At 38.5% G+C, this 24,289-nt stretch overlaps 1 protein-coding gene across 1 annotated transcript in view; it reads right to left on the minus strand.

Moving 5' to 3' along the window:
• C7 (complement C7) overlaps positions 1-24,289 on the minus strand; it is a 67,905-nt gene that overhangs the window by 6,507 nt on the left and 37,109 nt on the right. The window contains exons 10-15 of the mRNA XM_031360205.1: positions 20,937-21,103; positions 18,080-18,308; positions 16,854-17,025; positions 14,307-14,394; positions 10,619-10,751; positions 8,049-8,240 (exon numbers count right to left, since the gene is read on the minus strand). Coding sequence (XP_031216065.1) covers positions 8,049-8,240; positions 10,619-10,751; positions 14,307-14,394; positions 16,854-17,025; positions 18,080-18,308; positions 20,937-21,103 — 981 coding nt within the window. The remainder of the gene's footprint in view (positions 1-8,048; positions 8,241-10,618; positions 10,752-14,306; positions 14,395-16,853; positions 17,026-18,079; positions 18,309-20,936; positions 21,104-24,289) is intronic.

Consider the following 24,289-nt stretch of genomic DNA (forward strand, 5'->3'; position numbering starts at 1 on the left):
CTCAGAGGAGTTGGGGAAGGAGGAACTGTGATCAGATTAGTATATAAAAAATATTTTTCAATAAAAAATACAGTTAAAAAAACTATGGGACTTGAATAAGCTGTATTTACATATTTAGGAGAGAGTGAGAGAAAGAGAGCAAGAGAGAGAAAATTTTTATTTCAGAAAATAAGAAAATTTTAAAATATATATTATAGCTTGGCAGTGCTGGTGCATACCTTTAATCCCAGCACTTGGGAGGCAGAGGCAGGTGGATCTTAGAGTTCGAGGCCAGCCTCTTTCTGCAGAGTGAGTTCCAGGACAGCCATGGCTACACAGTGAAACTCTGTCTCAAAAAAAAAAAAAAAACATATACATATACATAATTTAACATTAATGTCTGTAGTATATATTATATATTATATATAATATAATAACAAATATAACATTTAACATGTATTATTTTGTGAAAACCAACATAAATATATGTTATATATGTTTATATACAATAAGTCTCTAAAGCATTTCACAGAGGAACACTATAAAAAGCTGCAGTGATGACAGATACCATTCCCTAGGCATGGTTAATGGATCATACCCTGTTTGTACCTTTTGACATTTGATCCCTGCTGACAAGTGCCTACGTAAAATATGAAAAACCTAAGGGTCAAAAAGCTAGGAAACTGATGCTTCCTCAAATAGCTTACAAACCTTCCTATGCAGGGCTAAGCGCACACGGCTAGTAAAGCAGGTTCCCTTTCATGAAGCCCATCCTTGGAAACTGTTGTTTTGGACTGCACTTTGCCATGAGCCCACCATGGGTCATAAAACCACAAAAAAGAAATTAGAACATTGGAAAGATGACTCAGTGGTTAAGAGTACTTGCTGCTTTCCCAGAGAAGCCAGGTTTGATTCCTAGCACCACGTGACAGCTCACAGCTGCCTGAAGCTCCCATTCCATAGGATCTGATGTCATTGTCCAGCTTTTGTAGGTACCAACGATCCTTATGATGTACATAGATACATACAGACAAAATGCTCATACACATTAAATAAATAAATAAACTCTTTTTTAACAATGACTTGCGTAGAAGAAATTTTTGGTACCCAAGGAGAGCCTATAACCTCTCACATGCAAATGTCCAGGGGGTCTCCCCTTCAATATGCATGGAGGTGCTTAAATTAAAAATATTGTATCCATTGGTTTGAATCTAGAAATTCTTTTTTTAAGAGAGCCATCATTTGTACCTTGGTGTATATCTCAGTAATGTAAATAGAAAGCCTCTGCATTGGCTCTGGCAGCTGGCAATGTGAAGTCTAAAACACTCATTTTTTTCCACTTTCTGCTAGCTTCATTTTCATGAAAATCATTGGCATCAAACTTTTGAGCATAAAATTAGATTCTCATTTAGTATATTATGAAGGTAATCTTATTATATGATCATGAGGTGTTTTTTTTTTCATTTTTAGCTGAATTTATTTATTTAGTGTGTGTATGGATGTGGTACTCTCACAGATATCAGAAGATAACATCCACCTGGTGAGCACTGGAGGATCAAACTTAGGTCATCAAGCTTGGCAGCAAGTATCTTAACACACTGAGCCATCTTGATGGCCCAAGGGCATGATTTTAGAAAGAAAAAATTAGAGACTACATATGTCCCTTACTGTGAAAAATATAAGCAAGTTAGACAAAATACCCCATGAAAAAGTCACAAAACTGGGAAAATGGTGGCCATGTGAAGCATGTCTTCCACAGCTAGAAATCTCAGTAACAGTCACATTCTCCTAGTGTAAGACAGAAGCTTGAGTCAGGTACTAGAAATTAAATGACACAAGGGAGAAATGTGCTCTCTGAAAAGCAGGTTGGCCAGTAGTGTCCTAGCAAAATTTCCTCCTCAGTATGTTTTTTGTGTTGTTTTCTTTACTTTGGGGACAGGGTCTTATAATACAACTCAGGTTGGCCTCAAAGTTGAGTTCCTCCTGTCTCAGATCCTCAGATCTCTAAGACAATAGGTGCAGTGGCCAGAAGGAGGCTTTACGGTTCAAAAGTCCATACCAGACCCAGACTTTCCCTCCCCCCCCCTCAGTCTGTCTCTCTGTCTCTACCTTTTTCTCTGTGTCTGTCTCTCTCTCTTTCTCTCTCTGCCTCTGTCTCCCTGCATTTTTGTCTGTCTCTGTTTCTCTGTGTCTCTGTGTGTTTCTCTGTGTCTCTGTCTCTGTGTATGTGTCTCTGTGTGTGTCTCTGTGTGTCTGTCTCTCTCTATGTCTCTCTGTGTCTCTCTCTATATCTCTCTGTGTCTCTCTCTCTATCTCTGTCTGTCTGTCTGTCTCTATCTGTCTGTCTGTCTGACTCTGTCTGTCTCTCTGTCTCTCTGTCTGTCTGTCTCTGTCTCTGTCTCTCTCTGTCTCTGTCTCTCTCTGTCTGTCTCTGTCTGTCTCTGTCTGTCTCTCTGTCTCTCTGTCTCTCTCTATCTGTCTCTCTGTCTCTCTCTGTCTGTCTCTCTGTCTCTGTCTCTGTCTCTCTCTGTTTCTGTCTCTCTCTGTCTGTCTCTCTGTCTCTGTCTGTCTCTCTCTGTCTCTGTCTCTCTCTGTTTCTGTCTCTGTCTCTGTCTCTGTCTCTCTGTCTCTGTCTCTCTCCCTCTCTCCCTCTCTCCCTCTCTCTCCCTCTCTCCCTCTCTCTCTCTCTCTCTCTCTTTCTTTCTCTTTCCCTGCTGCAGATCAGGATGTAAAGCTCTCAGCTACTTCTCCAGCACCATGTCTGCCTGCCTGCTGCTACATTCTCCACCAAGTTGATAATGGACTAGCCCTTCCAAAATTGTAAGCAGACCCCCAGTTAATGTTGTGTGAAGGGACGCATCAATAGAGCAGTAACTAGGACACAGGTCCACTGGTCCTTCTGTTTTCATCAGTTAAGTTATGTCAATTTATGCAAAAGGCAAAGACAGGTGAGGGTGTATAGAATTTACATTTTGCAGCTTTTCTGAGATCTAAAATGATTGCAAAGTTAAAAAAAAATGGTTCCCTATTTTGTATTAGCACATATTGTAGTTTAAATTAAAGATACACTAAGTAAGCTCATGTATTTGAACAATTGGTAGCACTGACTGGGAAGGTTATAGGACCTTTAACAGCTTTGATGGAAGAAGTACATCAGGAGAGGTGGGCTTTGAGAATGTAGCCTGGCCCCACCTCCAAGTCTCACTGTTTCCTAGGTACAGTTGTGATGTAATCAGCAAGCATCCAGCTCCTGCACCTAATTCCATCCCTCCTCTACCATTATGGACTCTCCCTCTCAACCAATAAACAACCCCTTTCTTCTGCTTTGGGTCGTGGTTTTTTATCAAAGCAAAAGAAAATTAATGAAGCTTATAAAAGAATAGATTTCATTATGGTATCTTTATTCATGCACATACTGTACTTTGCTTATATTAAGTCCTCTATTGCTCTCTTGTAGCACCTTCCTCTCCTTGCTGGTACCCTTCTTCCCTCTAAGGAGTCATCCCCTTTAATAATGTATGTATTTAGCACTGTTGCATTTGCTTTTGTTGTCGTTCGTATGTATACACAGGTACATATGTGTTACTGTATGAATGTGTTTATGTGTGTATGTGTTTGTTGTGTGTATATGTTTGTGTATGTGTCTATGTGTATATGTGTATGTATGTATATGTGCTTATGTGTGTATATGTGTAGGTGTGTTTATGTGTGTGAGTTTGAGTGTATGTGTATGTATGTGTGTGCATGTGTGTTTAAGTTTATGTGTAGGAGTGTGTGTGTGTATGTGTATATGTACTCACACATGTACGTGTGTGTGTGTGTGAGTTTGTGTGTATGAGTATTGTGAGTGTGTGTATGTGTATATGTGTGTATATAAGTGTATATGTATATATATGGTGTGTATATGTGTGTGAGTTTGTGTGTATGAGTGTGTGTATGAGTGTGTGTATGTGTGTGTGAGTTTGTGTGTATGCGTATGTATGAGTGTACGTGTGTATATATGTATATGTGTGTGTATGTGTGTATGTGAGTTTGTGTGTATGAGGGGGGCAGTGGCTCAGAGGACAACTTCCAGGCATAAGTTCACTCCTTCCACCTGGAAGGAGTTTTTGGAGGAAGGGTTTCTTGTTTCTACCATTCTGCACACTCCAGATCGCTGACCTCTGACCTCCCATCTCACATTAGGAGCGCTGGCACTACAGATGTTCAATACTCTATCTGGCTTTTTACTTAGGTTCCAAGGATGCACTCAAGTCATCAGGTTTGTATAGCGTGTGCTTCTGCCTGCTGAGCCACATTACCAGGTCTCAGATACATATTTTTTAAGAGTGCATTGTACATATGAGAGAAAAATATGATTCTGTCTTATTCTCTTACATGATGATCTCTAGCTCCACTCACTTTCTTTCTGATGACACAGTTTGTTTCTCTTTAAGGCTGATAAAACTCCATTATGTACATATGCCATATTTTCTTTTTGTTCTAATTTTTAAATGTGTATTTAATATTAATATTTTTAAGGTATCAAACTTACACCTCACTCTCTCCCTTTGAATTATTTTTCTAGCCTCACACACACACATACACACACACTCCAATTCCCACCCAACTTCATATGCTCTTTTTTTTTTTCAACCCAGTGAGTTCACTTAGTGCTGCCTATACATTCATGGATGTTTGGTCATCTACTGGGACATGGGTAGCATCTCAGAGGCTGCATGCCTGAAGAAAATTGACCCCACGCAGCAGCTCCCCGGTAGGTGACCCCATTACCTAGCTCCTCCGCTATCAGTGGGACTCTATGACTTTCTCCCCAATGCACACTAGACTTTCTGTTTTCTGGTTTGATCTTGTGCATGTCTGCTGCATGATGTATCACACTGTCTTCATTCGTTTGTCTGATAGAAACCTAAGCTAATTCCATCTTTGCTATAATAAATGTGCATGTGCAGGTTTTATGTCCTATGATTAATTAGATTCCATCAGATGTGTGATATCATTGGATTAGATGGTAGTTCTAGTGTGGTTGTTTGAGGCATCTGTGAATTGGTTTCCACAGAGTTTGAAGTAACATGCATTATTGTCAGTAGTCTATGAGGGTTCTTTACACTGCCAAAATTTGTTATTGTTTGGTAAAATGTTTTTAATTATATTTGCTAGATCAAAGTACATTTATCTGCAAAACTTGTGGAGATGGGTGGAGGTGGTGGCTGCTCAACAGTTAGAGTGAGCATAATATTCATTATCTGTGTATTTTTAAATGATTAAAATAGTGAATCTTATGATATGTATAGCTTAGCAAATTTTTAAATGATTAACTATTGAAAGATCTAGTCTTTATTTCATTCACTTGCTACTGAACTGATATTTTGTGTTTGTATATATAGTATATATATGGAATATGCATGTGTTCATGTACTTAGCACAACTTTTAAAGGATTAAATATTCAAAGGGCTAGTACTTTATTCACTTATTACTTAGCAGTGTGTGCGTGTGTGCGTGTGTGCGTGTGTGTGTGCGTGCGTGTGTGCGTGTGCGTGTGCGTGTGTGTGTGTATGTGTGTGTGTGTGTGTGTTAGAGGTGTATGTGCAAGGGTGTGCATACGTGAAAGAGAGACATCAGTCTCAGGCTATCATCTTCTACACCTTTCACCCTATTTTTTGAGACAAGATGACTCTTTGAATCTAGTACTTACCATTCTGGCAAGAGCAGCCAGCCATCCAGCTGCCAGTTTGTTACCTATCTCCATGTCCCCAGTGATGGGACTAAAGACATACACCACAATGCCCAGCTTTTATATGGAAGCTGGAGATCTGAACTGGGGTCCTCATGCATTTACAGCAAATACTCCTCCTGTTGAACCACCTCCCCATTCCCACATTTAACAGATTTTTAAATACCAACCCTGAAAACTGACAAACATAGAAACTTTTGTTTGCTATAGGTTTATCTTAAGTGTGGTGATTATTGCTATCTACATATTCAGAAAAAATAATGGGTTCATAAAATATCCTTAATTAATGCCATTTTCTGCTGAGTGGGGAAAATTTCATACTAAGCTATGCTATAAAACGACAGAAGCAAACATTGAAGAAAAACTATCTAATTTCCTTTGAAACAGAATTATATCCTCATTAAGTAATATTGTTCTCTTTCATTTTCAAATCATGGGTACAGGTGCATTCCTTTACACAACTCAAGTAAACTCATATCTGTGTGACAGGGGACATAGAAATAAGAGCAGTTATTTTCTGATGTGTTCAGAAAAGAGCACATGAGAGCTGCTGTGGAAGGCACTCCATTCATCTGCTCTACTCCTCTCTACTGTCATGCATCACCACAGACCAAGCCTACATTCAGTGGAACAGGGCTCCAAGAAGCCTGCTGTTCTCAGTTGTAAATGTCTAATTCACTTAACAGTGTTTATCTTAGAATCTAGTACTTCATCCTCATAAGAATAGACAGATTTCAGCACTGAGTTAAAGACTTTTACACTAAAGAAACGTTATGGAAAGTAGCATGCATATGAGCTTTCCTTCTTTCTCAGTTTTAACTGTTAAAAGCATCTTTCTAGGCTGGAGAGATGGCTCAGCAGTTAAGAGTACTTGCTGCTCTTGCAACAGACCTGGGTTCAGTATCTAGCGCCTGCGTAGCAGCTCACAACTGTCCTTAACTCCAGTTACAGTGTATCCAATGCCCTCTTTGGCCTCTGCAAGCACTGGGCTCAAACACAGTGCACTTACATACATGCAGACAAAACATAAATACACATAAAGTAAAAAAAAATTATCTTTTTAAATTATTAATGTATTTACATTTATTAATATGCAATAAAACAACAAATGTGTTTTAATAAACAAATTTAGCCCATTTAAAAGTCTCTGAAAATACATAATTTATCTTTCTAAATTATTTTTTCTTCCTAAGGTGTTTGTTTGTTTGTTTGTTTGTTTGTTGAAATGAGGTCTCTCTAAATAACTCTGGCTGTTGTGGAACTCACTATGTAGACTAGGCTGGCCTCAAGCTCACAGAGATCCACACGCCTCTCCCTCTGAGTGTTGGAATTAAAGATGTAGACCAACACAACCAGTTTATTTTAGGTTCTTAAATAATGTTTGAATGCGGTTAGGATTTAGAATACTAGATTGCTAGATTTCCACTACCAGGAACAGAAAAAGACTGAAACCCATACCTCCCACAAAAAGCCCAGGATCTGAAACTATGCTCAAAGTCCCAGGAAGCAACAGTATTTGGATGTTTCAGAAGAAAGGCTGCTGACTCAAGCTCAGAAACCAGTGGTTGCAGAAAGAAACAACAGATTCTGCAACCACAGGGGTTCTCTAAGGAAAACAGCTGACCTCCCGATTCTTCTTCTAAGTCCCTCATGCCCCTTCCGCATCTTTAGCTACAAAACTCTCAGCCTAAAGCCTGGATCCCTCATTCTCTTGACCTCTGGCCATCGAGTGATTGGATCCGGTGCCCTGATCACCAGGTGGCCAGAATTAGAGATGCTGCCTCTCTGTTACTAAATAAACCATGTCCTAGCTATTGAGTATGTCCAAGTTCTCATCTTTTATTTCTTCCTGAAAACTCAATTCTCACCCTTATGAAGAGTAACTTTACCTACAGAAGACTTCTTTGAATGATGTCTACTTTGCAGTATTAAATATAAATTTATATTTATATTTTTAATAATGTTTTATAAATTTCCACTTTAATATCAATAACTGAGAGTTCAAAATAATGCATTCAAGTTTTTAAATAATATATCATCTGAATTTAGAAAATCAGAAGAGAAACAAGGATCAGCCTTCAGAAAGTCTTCATTTTCTTGGCACCTAACCAATAAAGAGCTCTTCTTTCTTATGAAGGAGTGAAGTTTGTTGTACCATCCTTCCTGTCTCTACATGCCATGAGTCTATTATTCCAGTATCTACACAATGACCTCACTCTCACAGGGAGGCAGATGGAGAGAATGATGTACTCTGACACAATGCCATGATGGTCACCAAAGGACTCTTGCCTGTCTGAGCACAGGTGACATTGAGGAGACACAGAAGCAACTCACCTTTTTGCACACACTGGGCACTCTTCAGCTCAGGACTCCACTTAAGGCTGGAACCACAGAGGAAGGTTGAAGGACCTTCTAAGGACATATCACCCACACAGGAAAGGGTCACCTTCTCACCAACCGTGTAAAAAGGTTTCTGGGGGTGACTCTGCATGTCATTCATCACTCCAGGTAAAAAACAGGCAATTTCTGAAGATAAAGGAGAACAGAATGGGTCACTGCTTTGGTATCCTAAGGAGCCTTTTTAAAAATAGCCTTAAGTTGTGCTAATATACTTGTTCTGCCTTTTCATATCACAAGACAAGCAGGGAAAAAAAAAGAGAGTGTACTTACACAGTGCTCCAAAAAGCACTCTCCACTGTGTCTGACATATAATTGACCAATGAACGACTGAAGACAAAACAGCTGTCATCTCCTTCCCCTGCCCTCAAAGCAATGTGACAACCTAAAATGAACAAGCCTACAAATAGAGCCCCAAAGCCCAGCCTGCTGCTAAAATCAGACTTCACAGCTGCCACTTATCTCTGTAGTGAGATGATGTCCCACCAGACTTCTCCCAAGAGCTTTACTCATTTACATATCATTAGCTCTAATTAGACATGTCACCATCTAAAGACTTAAGGCAGCACCTTTCACCTAGCTGCAAGAAAGTGTTCAGTGTTCCGTATTTTCCCATCCCAATCTTTCCTGTAATGACATTCATTTGTTCAAATTTATTTAAAAATAAAACAGCTAAAAAAAAATATAAAGATATGAACAGGTTGGAAATCATGATTGAAGACAAAAATCTTTGCAATGCCCCTCATGGATTTGGGGCAATACTATACAGCATTGCTGTGCTTCAGCACTGTCTTTATCAGAAGACCCATCCATTCATTTATCCAGTCACAGTTTTTATCATTTATTGAGTGTCTAAATTTTGCCAAATATATTGTGTAATGATGGAGAAAAGCAGTATACATGTCACATGCTGTACATTCAATATCGGGCACTGAGTTTGTTTCTGGCATGATACTTCTGCCAAATGTATCACAAGGAAGTTCTACAGCCACTCTCCTACCAAGAAAGATAGGAAAGTTACACAAGACTAAAAGAAAAAAATGTTTCTGAGAATCATAAAGTTGCCAAAAGAGTGCATTTAGTCAGAACTAATCTAACATTCAAAAACATAAGAATGTGAAGTAAAAATTTCTGGTTTCTTTGGGGACTTGGCTGTGTCATGTGATGTTTTTCTGGAAGCTGTCTTATGAGAGGATGTTCTGAAGCAGACACCTGGGAGGATGTGCGATGTTTGGAAAGAGTATAAGTAGAACCCCATAAACAGTGAATGATGCTATTGCACTGGCTGGCCTTGCAATGAATGCTTCACTGGTCTTTGCTGATGACATGCTGGCATTGGTTCACCTTGCAATACTTTTCTTCACTGATCTTCACTTGTCATGACCTTGTAGAGGGAAAAGCTCTAAAGAACTTTTCATTGTATTCTGGCTGCTTCTGTATGTTGCTGGCTGCTTCTACAGACTTGTGATGATTTGGCAAAGCTTCCTGGTTTCTGCTGGATTGAGCCACTACTGTTTCATCTTTGGTGTTTGCTTTTGGACTAGACTGCTCATATGGTTATAACAAAGGTTGGGATCGCCCTCAAAGTACTACTTTTAAATACGTCAACAAACCCCTTGTCCTATTAACCATCTTTCTCTTCTATCTTTGGTCAGCAGGCTACAAGGAGGCCTAAGCATTTAAAAAAACCCGTATTAAAGTAGGTTTTGAAAAAATCTAAGCCTACAGGAAATACAACAGAAACAAACTCATAAGAGATGAAGATAATAAAATTAACAATTATGGGCCTTAAAAAAGTTGCAATTAGTTTGGTAAATCTAAATGATACCAGATACAATGTCTCATGCCTGTAATCTCAGCACTTGGGAGGCTGAGCAAGAAGACTGCCATTAGTTGTGGTCAGGTGACTTCCATGCCTGCCTGAGCTACTGAATGAGATTTAGCTTCAAAAGAACTCTAAATGACAGGATGGAAATTTTCTACAAAACACTGGAAAATATCAATGGCAGAAAAATATATTAACAGTTCAAATAAAATTCTTAAAAAACTATTTTACAATTATACAGAAAATTCACAAATAAAAGATAAAACAGTAGAAATATTTAACATGCAGAACAATGCAAAGAATATAAAGTATTAGTAGTAGTGCTAGAAGCGCCAGCTTCCACCTCTCTCTGCTTCCTGAGGATACTGTGTGAGCAGATGCCTGATCTCCTCCCTCCATCAACGTCTCCTTGATAAGATGGACTATACTTCCCTATAAACTGCAAGCAAACATAAATCTTTCTTTCCTTAAGCTATTTTCCCCTGGTATTTTTGTCACAGTGGTGAGAAAAATTACTAATACAGGCTCCTAACAGATTTTCAGGAAAAGGAGACAAAGGATGGAACTGATGATGATTTGTTCCTTTGTGTTGGGGTTAACATGGGTGTTAATTTATCCTCATTTATTTTTTTCTCTACCATTCTGCCATCTTAAGATATAAACTACAATGAAGACCACTCACTTTGACAACGCATTTCTCCAATAAGCCACTGTAAGTCTTCTCCACATCTGGCAACAGGATCTCCGATAAGAGAATACCCTTCATTACAAGCATAAACTATGTTTTTCCCAACAGGAAACATGGTACCTTCACCCTAAACAAAGACAAAAAGTAGAAAAAGGTTGAGTTGTCCTGTTTCTCATTAATAAAATGCTTTTTTTAGTTTTTATTTGGCCTGAAAATCATAATTAAATGTAATCATCAGTCAACCTACATTCAAACAATTGATTTAGAAAGTCAATATAAAACATTTTCCCTTGTATTCAACAACACTAAACTAGCTCTATTCAACAACATTAATACCATCATTGATTGAAATAAAGCCATAATGCCAACATATTACAATGTATTGATTAGTCCCAAAATACCAAGTGCTACACTAAGCATTTTGTTAAAACCATGTTAATGGACACTGTTCTGGTAATTTCCTTCCCTTCCTCATGTAATGAAATGCTGTTTGCCATCAGATTTGGAAGCAGTTTTGCCCAGAAGTTCTTTGTGCAAAGGATCTACATTCTGCTCACTGACAACAGTATCTAGTAAATGTTGGCATACCAGAAATATTTGCATCTTCTCAATGTCTTCATGCAGGTCTCACTGAAGGAATTATGTCATCTGGTTGTTTGTTTTTGGTTTTTGAGATAGGGTCTCACTGTGCACCTCAGGTCAACCTTTAAATTGCTATGGAGCCCTAGTGGGCCTCAAATTCAGAATCCTCATACCTTTCCAACTCAGTGCTTGGAATATAGGCATGTGCTACCCCACCTTGCTCACCAACAACTTCTAAGGAACATGATGTTGATCTTCTTCCATTCTTAATGATAATTATGGAAATGCTGCTATAAATGGATTGGCTATTTTATTAGTCTATAATATTGGTAGGTGAGTTGTCATAATGAAGTAAGGAACTTCAAGTCCCAGCCTGTAAGAGGATAGTTCCCCTCATTGAGGCCCTTGTTTCCTTTCCTAACTTTCTGGTTCTCTGCTTCAGTGTAGAAAACTACTGAAGAAGTACAGACCTTGGGGATGTTTTTGGACATACTGTAGCAAATAAAAGCCAATTTTCTGGTGCCTAATTATCATTGCCAGACAGTCTATCCCAGGCTTAGTCTGCCTCCATATAGAAGCTAATAGGAAACAGTGATTGTAGCTCCTAAGTCTTCTAGTTTGCAAGAGAGACTTCATGGTGAGGAAATTTAATTCAACACCATCCAAATATTTCTATACCAAAAGCACTTATAGCAATTAAAAAAAAGAAGACTTGCAGGCTCCACCCTTGACCTACTGAATCAGAAAAGATTAGAGGACAGGAATCAAGCAGCAATTTCTATGTTAGAGTTCCCTGAATGACATTATGTGGACATTCTGAAACAGTGTTTAAAAATGTTAGCTCCTAAAAGGGCAAATGAGCCTCATAGGTTGCTAAGGTATGTGCATTTACATTATATTGCGCTCAAAATGTGTTTAATTGAGGAACCCCAAAGATCAGGGTGAGTATGTAGGACATTCTAGCACCTTCTACATTATTTCCTTCTTCCTCTGCCTTATTGCTTTCTCAGCAGTGTCTACACTGTGAACACTTAAGCAAACTCTCATTCTTGTAAACTTAAGGTTGTAGGATTTAAGAATCAAAATTCTTCATGTAGAAGGTGAACTGCCAGCATTGAGAGCATACTTATGAAGACATGTTTCTTGTGTGAGCCAAAAAGAGATGCCACTGAATTTGGGGATCAAAGCTCAATCATAAAAAAGATTGGGAACAGAACTAATTAAGATAATCACAATGCCAAGTGAAGTCACTAAAAGAAGCAGTGGAAGATACCAGTGTTCTTTTATGAACATGAAAACTGGTAAAAGTATAATTACATACATACATCAGGCAGTCTTTGCAACTGAATTTGGGGTAAATGAAATATTTGATTTCATGATGAAATTTTTTAAGAAAATCTTTTTCAATGTAAAGAATAAAAAAATTAGAGCTAATATCCAATATATACAAATAACGCAAGAAGTTAGACTCCAGAGAATGAGATAACTCTATTAAAAAATGGGTTACAAAGCTAAACAAAGAATTCTCAACTGAAGAATACCAAATGGCTGAAAAGCACCTAAAGAAATGTTCGATATCCTTAGTCATCAGGGAAATGCAAATCAAAACAACCCTGAGATTCCACCTCACACCAGTCAGAATGGCTGAGATCAAAAACTCAGGTGACAGCAGATGGTGGTGAGGATGTGGAGAAAGAGGAATGCTCCTCCATTGCTGGTGGGATTGCAAACTGGTACAACCACTCTGGAAATCAGTTTGGCACTTCCTCAGGAAATTGGACATAATACTACCTGAGGACCCAGCTATACCACTCCTGAGCATATACCCAAAAGATGCTCCAACATACAATAAGGACACATGTTCCACTATGTTCATAGTAGCCTTATTTATAATAGCCAGAAGCTGGAAACAACCCAGATGTACCTCAACAGAGGAATGTCCCTCAACAGAAAATATGGTACATTTACACAATGGAGTACTACTCAGCTATTAAAAACAATGAATTTATGAAATTATTAGAGAAATGGATGGATCTGGAGATTATCATCCTGAGTGAAGTAACCTAACCACAAAAGAATACACATGGTATGCACTCACTGATAAGTGAATATTACCCCACAAGATTGGAATACCCAAGATACAATCCACAAACCACAAGAAACCCAAGAAGAAGGAAGACCAAAGTGTGGATACTTCAATCCTTCTTAGAAAGGGGAACAAAATACTTATGGAAGGAGTTGCAGAGACAAAGTATGGAACAGAGACTGAAGGAAGGACAATCCAGAGACTGCCCCACCTGGGAATCCTTTCCATATTCAACCTTCAAATCCAGACACTATTGTGGATACAAGCAAGTGCTGGCTGACAGGAGCCTGATATAGCTGTCTCCTGAGAGGCTCTCACAGTGCCCAACCAATACAGAAGTAGAGGCTCACAGCCATCCATTGGACTGAGCACAGGCTCCCCAATGAAGGAGCTAGAGAAAGGACCCAAGGAGCTGAAGGGGTTTGCAGCCCCATAGGAGGAACAACAAAATGAACTAACTAGTACCGTCAGAGCTCCCAGGGGCTAAACCACCAACCAAAGAGTACACATGGTGGGACTAATGGCTCCAGCAACATATGTATCAGAGGATGGCCTAGTCGATCATCAATGGGAGAAGAGGCCCTTGGTCCTGTGAAGGCTCTATGACCCAGTGTAGGGGAATGCCAGGGCCAGGAGGGGGGTGGAGGGGGTTTCAGTGGGAAACCAGGAAAGGGGTTATCATTTGAAATATAAATAAAGTAAATATCTAATAAAAAATGCTTTAGACTTAGACTTAAGAAATTGAGTGTGTATTCACAATTAACAGTAACATTGGCAATGTTCAATAAGCATGATGGTATCTCTGATTCATCAGGTGACAATATTGACTTACCATGCCAGAAAAGGAATGCTACCTCTAAAAAAAAAAATAGTCCCCTCCACTTCTGAAGTAAAAATTCACATATAAAATATATTAGTATTATTTGACCATAGAGAAAGATATAGGTTATGCCTAAGTAAAGAGATAGAAGTTGGAATATTCATAAAGGAAAAATATATCTTTTTATAACCAACTTGAACAAATCCATCTTTTAAGGCAGGGGGTGATGGGCAGAATCCTTTTGGAACCAAAGACAAATGAAAGCAATGTGGCTCAAGTAATCTGGAAAAGAAACAAAAACAAATGAAAATTAATGTGATTGATTTCCATAGTTTAGCTGAATATATATTTAATATGGTATTATTATGTTATAAATATTTTCCCTTACATCTGAAGTCATTCAAAGAGAAAATACAAGGACACAGGTATATATTCATGTCATTCACAGAACCAAATATGTGATCACATTATATTTGTAAATACCTTGAGTGAAAACTCAATCCAGCAAAAGATAGTGATTTAAAGATCTACAGGATCAGTAATATGAGAAGCAAGCAGGAAAAAAAAGATGAACATCTTTGGATAACACATCTATATTATATGACTTCTAGGTTCATCTGTCTCGGATATCACTGTGTTTCCTGCTTTGGACTTTAAAATCCTTTTATCACAAAATTAATTCTGCTTAGTAAGAATATCCAGTCTAAAAGGACAGAGATCCTTAATGTCACCTCACCAGTGCTATTCCTGAAAATTTTCTATCACCATGATCATCCCTATAGGAGCTGATAATTATTCTAATGCTAATGAAGACATTCATCATTAAACAGTGATGTTCATAGTGCCTCTGTGGTCAAGATACTACCAATCCACTCCCGTGAGTGAACTCTGAGCAAGAAGAACACACTCAGGCTACGACACTTCCTTCTCAGGTAAACTCCTCATCTTTCAAAACACCCTAAGGAAAGTAGGAATGTGAAATATCAAAAATTTTCTTGACTCTCTTGTGGTCTGCGGTCTGCAAAACCGCATGGATAACTCTCACCTCCCCCTCCATGCTCCCCACTAATAGGCTAACCTCTGGAATTAAATCAGTAAGCTGGTCCTAAAATTCATATAAAATCCAGTGAGAGAAATAGCCAAAACAACATATGAGAAGAAAACTTAGCAACTTCCAGCCGTCCCTCTCTCCAGATCTGTGACGTTGATAACTTATAGATGCTGCAGCTGATGGTTAGCCATTTCAAGGGGAAACAATTCTGTATATGCATGGACTCTCATAATGAAACTTCCAATGCCCTTACTGTGCACAGGTAGCATATACTGAAAAATGTACAAGCAGTATACATGGAGAAAGAAAGGGCAAGAGAGAGAACAACAGAAAAGACAAGGAAGGAAGGAAGGTACATGCTCAAGCATCCACTGAGGCCCTGGCCTTCCTGATGCTGTGTGCTAGCGATCACTTGGACTATAGTAACTTCCAGTTCAGAGAGCATGAGGCAGTTCGTTGAACTCTGCCCTTTGACGGGTCCTGGTGATAGAACTCAGGTCCTCACACTTTTGCAACAAGAACTTTCCTGGCTGAACCATGCCCCCAGCCCTCCACAGAGCACAACCATACTGCTTCACACATCTATCTGCATTAAGTACTCAGGAAAATATAACTTTTCCTTCTCTATCCCTGCTTTAACTAAGCCTGCCTTCCCTAACACTTCAGATTTCCCCACCCACATTTGCTGATTTCTTATTTATTCCCTAAAGCTCCCCTGTCCAGCACATAACTAGTGTGTCACATGTCTAGCCTCCATGGCAGTTTACACAGCATGGATTTCCCTTTCATTTCTTTCTTCTGCCCCCTTCACTCTTTCATTATTTCTCCTCTGGGAAGCTGATGAGATTATAGCTCACTCACCCTAGGAGTATTTCTTTTAAACTCTAATAAAATTGCATTTCCTGCTTAGAAAAATAAAATATTTCTGCAACAACAACAAAAAAAATCTTAGCATGGAGACACAAGCTTGTAAACCCAGCACTTTGGAAGTAAAAACAGAAAGATCAGGAGTCCAAGGCCATCCTCCATCACATAATGAGTTTGAGGATAGCACTGGGCTACAGATTACCCTGCCTCAAGTATAAATAATAAATATCTTAAAAGAATTCTGATACAGGGGTACAACTCAATCAACAAAGTTGAGAGAGCTTTAGCATGTTCAGCACCAATGTAGCATTATTGGCAAATTTCCACCAGATCAGCTGGCAAAATATCATCCAGCTAAAGTGTCTGGCTTTATGCTTAATCCAGAGACCAAGAAAGTAGGAGGCATTAGTGTATCTGAAAATTATCACACTTATTAATGCTTTCTATGTGCCCATATTAGTCACTTTTACATGATTTAGCTCTTATACTTAATTATCAACTTACCTAGAGCTACTGTTCTGATTTTAAAGATATATCAAGTGAGTTCCTCAAGGCTACACAAGTAGTATGGAACAAACCCACTGACCTCCTACAGTGACTAGCCCTGTGTATTCTGGTGTCTGGAACACCTGAAGCTCACGGCTAGTGTTATTAGCCATGACAGGCCTCTACCTTCATTGACTCTAGTTCTAAGGAGCAAAGCAAAAACTGACAAAAATCACCGCTTAACTTCTAATTATCTCAGAGCATCAGTCATTAACCTCACACTCACGACACAATATCTGTTCTCTGGGTAACTGCCAAAAGGTCCAGTTTCCATTACCGCAAGTTCTCCAAGTCCTGGTCTTCACACTGCCTGCTTTCAGTCGTTTCTCCAATACAGGACTTTCCACCCTCTCTGGGAGGGGGATTGTTGCACTCTCGGCTCCTTGATCTCCTCCCTTGAACACAGGGGCTCCAAGAGGACCAACAATTCCAACCTCCGTCAACCCCTCCTGTAATAGAATAAAGAGGCTCTTGACTGTTGGAGAGCAAGACATCAGAGCTCAGTGTTGTACTTCCTGCTAATGTGCTCACTGGGATGGGGGTGTGGATAATGGCCTTGTGAGATTTAGAAAGGGTGTGTTATAGGATCTGAGGTGGCTGGATGTGAATCATGCTATGGCATTTTTTTTTTTAAGATTTATTTATTTATATATGTAAGTACACTGTCACTGTCTTCAGACACACCAGAAGAGGGCATCAAATCTCATTACAGATGGTTGTGAGCCACCATATGGTTGCTGGGAATGGAACTCAGGACCTTTAGAAGAGCAGACAGTGCTCGTAACCATAGAGCCATCTCTCCAGGCTTTCAAACTTCTTGTTCCTTTGTTATTCTGGGGCTTATTTGCTGGGGGTTTTCCCAGCAGCCAGAATGACTCTACTCATTGACTTGAAGTATCCATGTTTAGCCTGCTTTAGAAAAATTCTTGCAATCTTAAGTGTGCTGATTTATTTAATGAGTGTCAAAGTGCTTTCACATACATTGTATCATGTATTTGCTTCTCCAGACAATGACCAAAGGGAAGGAGGAGACACATCACCATTCCTACTGCATATTCCAATACTTGCCAGCAAAGGGTGCTTCCATTTTAACAGATAATTGAAAATCCGTATGTCTATTGAAAAATAATGACTAATGGTATGTAATACAAAATAGTAGAGATGTACCAAAGAGCTAGCTCCCAGCAAGCTGTGTTAAAACAAAACCTTATTGAAATAATTATGAAAAGATAGAAAATGTTTTAAACACAATTCTACTCTAATAGAAAATAAAGAGTCAAAACCAGAATGGTGTCTTTAAGTCAGCTGAGTAAGAAGAGAAACAGCAAAAGGCTACAATAGAATTGTACCTTAGAAGCTACAATGTGGAGGTGGAAAACGGAGGGAAATTCTGAGTTCAAATACAATTCACTTCTTCAAACACAAAGCAGTACATGTCAAGGGCCAAGGAGAACTCTTTTTTCAATATACCCCTCGTGATGAGTGAAAACCTATTATGCTGACCTGCTTGATTGCCAACAAGGACTCCTTGCTCACATGCCATACCAAATGTGTATGGTTTGCAGTGACACTGGCACCGTGTCCCCACAACAGTAGCGAGGCCACCATTTTGGCAAGGCTGGCAATGGCAGGGGTCAAATTCATCCAAGTACTCCTCAAGAGCCCGCTTCAGGTACAGTCTTTTCACAGAGGCACAGGGCACCTCCTTGACCAGCTCATACAATGGCGTCAGCTACAGAGAAAAGATTGTGGTCAGTACTCCAAGTTTTAGGAAAGAGTGTGCTTCTTATTATATGTACACTCAATCTCACTGAAACAAGAGCAAAAGCCATTCTTGCTTTCATTACAGTTGCCCCTATAGTATGTATGTCTCAAGATCCCCAATACTGTCCCCAAAGCAAGAACAGAACCAAATCATATATAAGCTACTTCTTCCTATTCATATGGACCTATGAACTAAGTGCTCTCTCTTTCTCTCTCTTACTCTCTCTCTTTCTCGTTCTGGGGGGGGGGCTGTCTCTGTGAATGAATGTCACATGTGAGCAGGTTCCCACAGAAGCAAGAAGAAGATATCAGATATCTTGGAGCTAGAATCATTTATAGGCAGTCGTAAGCCTCCCAACATGAGTAGCAGGAACCAAAGTAGGTCCCTCTAGATGAGCAGCAAGTGTTCCTAACTGATGAGCCTTCTTTCTGGCTCCCTATGACAAAGTGTAGTTTATCAGTCAGGCCCAACATGGGATGAACAATAATAATTAATAATAAAATAAAACTCATGAATTGCCTATTTCTGGAATTTTCTATTTAATGTCTTCAGATCCTGAAACTAAAGAAGGTGAAACTGCTCTGAGTATATGCTACTGTAAAATTGTTTCTTGTTTAAATTGGGGGGGGATGCACACTCTTTACAATAAAATCTAAACAATCCTAGGAAAATTTGGAACCAGATAGGGAACGAATATTGTTTACATCTTGAACATGGATTAATTTAAAAAATAAAAGCCAAAGAACATTCTTTGTCTAGTTAATAGAAGATTGTTTCAAAGACAATGAGTTATCACCTCAATAGAGGACAGAAGAAAGGGAATTGTGCTTAAATTATAGTAAGGAAGGAAATACAATTACACTTAGAATTAAATTTTCTGAGTCAGATTTAATACCTCTTTCCCATAGACCAAGGCTCTCTCTCCTGAAGAAATTTAAAGGAAGGAAACATTATTACCTTGTATTTAGTTTTTCAGAAGAAAATCCACTTTGAAGACAAGGATCTGGTTGCTAAATTTTAACAGCTTATGTGGGAACATGTTTTCCCACATTCAAAAAAAAAAAAAAAAAGAGTCTCTGCTTTGTAACAGATTCTAAATTCTCCTGCACACTATTATGATGGCTAAATTCAAATTACAACAATGATGTCACCAAGGACTGGAGGACTGGAAAGGACATGTGACAACCAGGCTCTTCTGAGCAATGACCTTGAACAGTCATAGGCTGGATGTTGTCTGTTCTTTCATTGGGGCCTTCCTGTCCAGCCAGGAAGGTGGTATGTTTGCAACAGTTTACAGTCCCTTGTGAACAAAAGACATAGTTAAGGCTGTGAAAGAATGTCTGCTTTTCTTCATTGCTAAAGAAGTTATGGGACCATGAAAATGGCTTTTCTGGATATGCTGAAATGCTGCCTGCCTTATTTGAGGTAAACAGTGGGTTAGGGGTATGTGAAGAGCTACTGGACGTGTTTGTTTGTTTTGTTGTTTTGTCATTGTCTGGGAAACTGACCAGCATAAAGAGAAGAGGTCATACAACCAATTCTACCAAAATATTTCTTTAGAAAATTTGGATTTGCTCTATTGAGATTGACATGTTAGAGTACAATGTGAGTGTTTTGCAGATTTTGCATTCTTTTGTGTGCAGTGGTATCCACAAGATGCACAGTGTGAGAGAACACAAACCTTCGCTGCTCAGGGACACTGAAGTGTATAGATGCACACACAGCTCAGACCTCCACGTTTGTTAACCTATTGCACCTAATGCCACACCCACTCATCTGATAAACTGGCCACCAGGTTTCTGATTGTTCTACAGTATCTGTTCTAAAACATTTTAACACTTCCAGCAACCAAGGGGCTTCAGTGCTTTCTAGGCAATGTGCCTCATTCATGGTAGCATAGGTTCATTTTTAGTAATTTAACCCTGTATAAAGCCTTGCTTCCATTGTTATCAATGCCACCTCACTTAAGTCAACTTCACAGCAGATCTTGAGTGTTGTGGCCCTCACTCCAATTTCCAGTATGATCTTTGGTCTTCATTGTAAGAGTTTGCATAACTCAGTAGGGTTGGTTTTGTTTTGTTTTGTTTTGTTTGATAGGGGGATCTTTGTTTTCATTTGTCATTTTTTATTTTATTTATTTGTTATTTGATTATTTTGGTTATTTTATTTTATTTATTTGGCTTTTGTTTATTATTGTTGTTTAGAATACATATAGTGTGTCATAAAATAAAACATATTTTTGCGATAAAATGGGTCTCTATTCAATAGCATGTATGCACACATACACTGATAATAAACTAAAGAAGGTAAAGTTTTAAAAGAAAATGTAATCCTATTTAGGGTCAAAGTTAAAACACAAACGTCCTCATTATTGTCTTGGAATTTACAGGATGTGTAAGCTTTACTGCTGATGTAAATAAACCACATCAGCTGTTTCTTATTATCATGTATATATTCATTTTACTATATAAAGCATAATTGGGATGCAAGAAATGCTAATTACAGCCAATTCTGCTTAATCACCTTGATGTAATCTCATTTTCCAACACAAGTAAACATGACTGCTCCCACTGCTCCGTGCAGGGCTTCACATACCTTTTGTTTTATGACTTGGGGAAGATTGGTTACAGAGCTGGCCCAGGAGGAATATCGCTGTTTATTTCCAGCAGGATTATCCAGGTCTAGAAAACTAAGGTCAGCTACAAAGCCAGGGCCTCCACCTCTGACAAATGGCTCTCCTCGAAGCACCCTGCCCTGGTTTCCTACAAATGGAGGAAACAAGTGAAATGAAATTATCAAGGTAAAGTTCAAAGCCTGTCAGGTGTAAAAAAAAAAATCAAACTATGGCATCTTGAGAAAAGCAAACCACAAAGACAATAGTATGAGGGAAGCCTGAATTTTTAGAGAATTTAAACCATTCTATACAACACTAGAGTGGTTATTATTCATCTCCATCTAACATCCTTAGAAGACCCATAAAATATACAACACCAAGAGCAAACACTAATGTCAATACGTTTCATATAGTATTGAGAAAGCTGTCTCTGTATAGACCCATCCATTTAGCAATTGCTCCACTGTATGACTAAAGTGTGGGTGGGAGGGTATGGCAAATCTCTACATTTTTCCCATAATTGTGTTGTGACTCTCAGTGAACATAAAAAAAATAAGATTGAAAAGAAAAGTAGGTGGCTGGGGATATTGTTTAGTCAGTAAGGCATTTGCCAACCCTTGGAAAACTCTACCCTCATACCCGCACTCTATAACATTCGTTGTAGAAAGACAAATCTATAATCTCAGCACTCATTCAGGAAGTAAAGAGGATCAGAGATTCAAGGTCATCTTCTACTACATAACAAGGTGAAATGCTGACTAGGATATGTTAGACCCTGTCTAAATAATAATGGTCATGGTAGTGGTGGGGAAGAAGGAGGAGAAGGAAAGAGGTGGAGATGAGAAGAAGAAAACATCTCTAGAGTGATATAGAGGATATCATAAAATTACTGTTAGTTTTAAATGCTTTAGTTCAGTAAGAATATCATGCATGCTTTGCAAAATATCATTAGAAGAAGCATACATATACTAAAGGATGAAGTATCATGAAAATGAAACTTACGTTCAAATAATTCCAGAACTAACTTAAGCATTTGAAATACATGCTTAGTGATGCTGCTAATCAGTCAATATTAAAAATATTATATGTGTTTATGTGACAAAATGTCAGAATAATAATTGTCATATATAGGTAGTAGATGTGTAAACAACTACTGCGTTCCTTACATATTTTTTCTGTATTTGAAATTCTTTGTGATAAAATACTAAAGAAAAAAAAACAGCTTAAAGTCTAGCACATTAACAAATTTTTAAAAGCTGTTAATTAACAGGAATACATTACCTAAAACATGAAACGTGTTCTGAAAAGTTGAATGCTAATTGAATTCCTGTTTTCCATTTATGTGTCTCATAATTTTAGATGTATTTTTATCTCCTCTAAAAATTGGTTCTTACAAAGGTCATGACTAGACATTTCTAATCCTACAGATCACATTTTGAGTGATTTCCACTTCCTTTTTTATAATAGTCCAAATTTTGCAATTTTGTCAAATGAACACACTGTACTTTTATAACGAGAAATTATGAAATCCTGGCATTTTTAATAAACTACCTGAGTGTCTCATTTCCATTGTTAATTCTGGTTTGATATGCAAATAGTAGCCTTTTAAATGCAATATCTCACAAGTCCAAGCCTAGAGCTACTGAATCACCTCCAGCTGGGGTACCTGCAGGTTTCTGAGCTCAAATTAGACCTAGAAGAAAATATCTAAGGGAAAAATGCTTCAGAATCTACATCTGTCACCCCACTTTTCCCAGTGATCTTTATGAGCATGAAAGATTGGGGATCATTGCCTTACTGACACATAAGGTTATGATGAGCAGTTTCTACAAAATAGGTGTCATTTGTAATCATTTATGCTCTGCAGACCCCGTAAAAACCTTCTGCTCTGGCTAAGGCATTCCCCTAAGAATAACAACAAAGTATGACAACAAAGCACCCAATCCCGAGTGTTTACATCTCATGTCTGGTTCTTGTTAGCTAGGATCTCAAGTGACCTTTTTGTATTTCAATGTGCCTGTGTACAAAATGAGAATATATAAATTCTAAGTATTTTCTAGGTAGGAGGAGTATACTGGTCAGCTTTTGTAAAGCACTTAGAACTGTTCTTTTTTTTTTTTTCTGTTTTAAAAGAGCATGAGTTTATTTCAACATGAATTCCAGATATATTCCCTTCAGGAACAATCTAGAACCTTGATTCCCATCCTAGTTTTTCTCGTTGTGTTGGTTTCACGTCTTTGCAAAATTAGTTCATACCTGGAATGAAATGGGAAAGCAGAGGAGGCAGAATTGTTCTTGTAGAAAATAAGTGCTATATGTTTTTTAAATGCAAATTAAAGTCAGTGAACAGAGTTACTCTATACTGTTGACAGTATAGAGGACACCAATGTCAACATCTTCCCAGACCTTCTCTCTCTACCTCTGCATCCAGAAAGCTACTTTTCCACATCATTGGAATTGAGGAGGATAGTGGGAGGGGCTGGATGGGAGTAATATAGGGAACTATAAAGAGGAAAGGGAAGGGGTGATGATATGATTATACTTTAATTGATTTTTTAATGAAAAAAAGAGAGTTCTTCTTTGGCCACAACAATTCCCTTGAACTGAATGCTATTCCTGGCCTTGTCACCACCATGTTCTTGGTGCCTAGGACCTCCCCAAAGGTCCCTGATTCCTCACTGAGCACCACAACAGCTGAGATCAGCCTTCATTCCTATCTGTACTCCCAACCCAAAGAATATTTAAGCTCTGGTGCTGCCAAGTTCACTACCTTATGGAAGGCATGGGTATCTTGTTTCCACCCCATCCCCTGTAACACACCCCATTCCTTTTATGGAAATAAGCTGCAGTTTCTGCACCCAATGGATGCTTTCATCTGCTGTGGCTAACCTGGCTAACTTGACATTTTCTAACACTTCCCTGTTACTCACTCTTTTACTCTCTGTCTCTTTGCTTCTCACCTTAAAGGGTCATTTGTACTCCTCTCCTCCTCCTCTACAGTTCTACCTATGTAAACCATCACTTCTTTACTCCTGCATTCAAACTTTTACTGTTGTTCAACAGCCACTGGAACCAAATTCAAATTCCTGAACACCACAGCTATATAATCTATATCAGCTGATCTGAATAACACTATGATCAAAGTAGTAGGATACAAAAAATAACACAAACACAAAATTAAATAAATAAATCAGTAGCTCTCCTAAATATAAGTTTGTAACTCTTGTATCAAGTTTGAAGGAGAGGACTTTATAATTTATTCTTTTTCTGAGATGAATGCTTTTCCAAATTATCACAGTCAATGAACCAAATTCTTACCCTCACCTAATGTCTG

The sequence above is a fragment of the Mastomys coucha genome, unplaced genomic scaffold, assembly GCF_008632895.1.
Source record: "Mastomys coucha isolate ucsf_1 unplaced genomic scaffold, UCSF_Mcou_1 pScaffold8, whole genome shotgun sequence".
Lineage (NCBI taxonomy): Eukaryota > Metazoa > Chordata > Mammalia > Rodentia > Muridae > Mastomys > Mastomys coucha.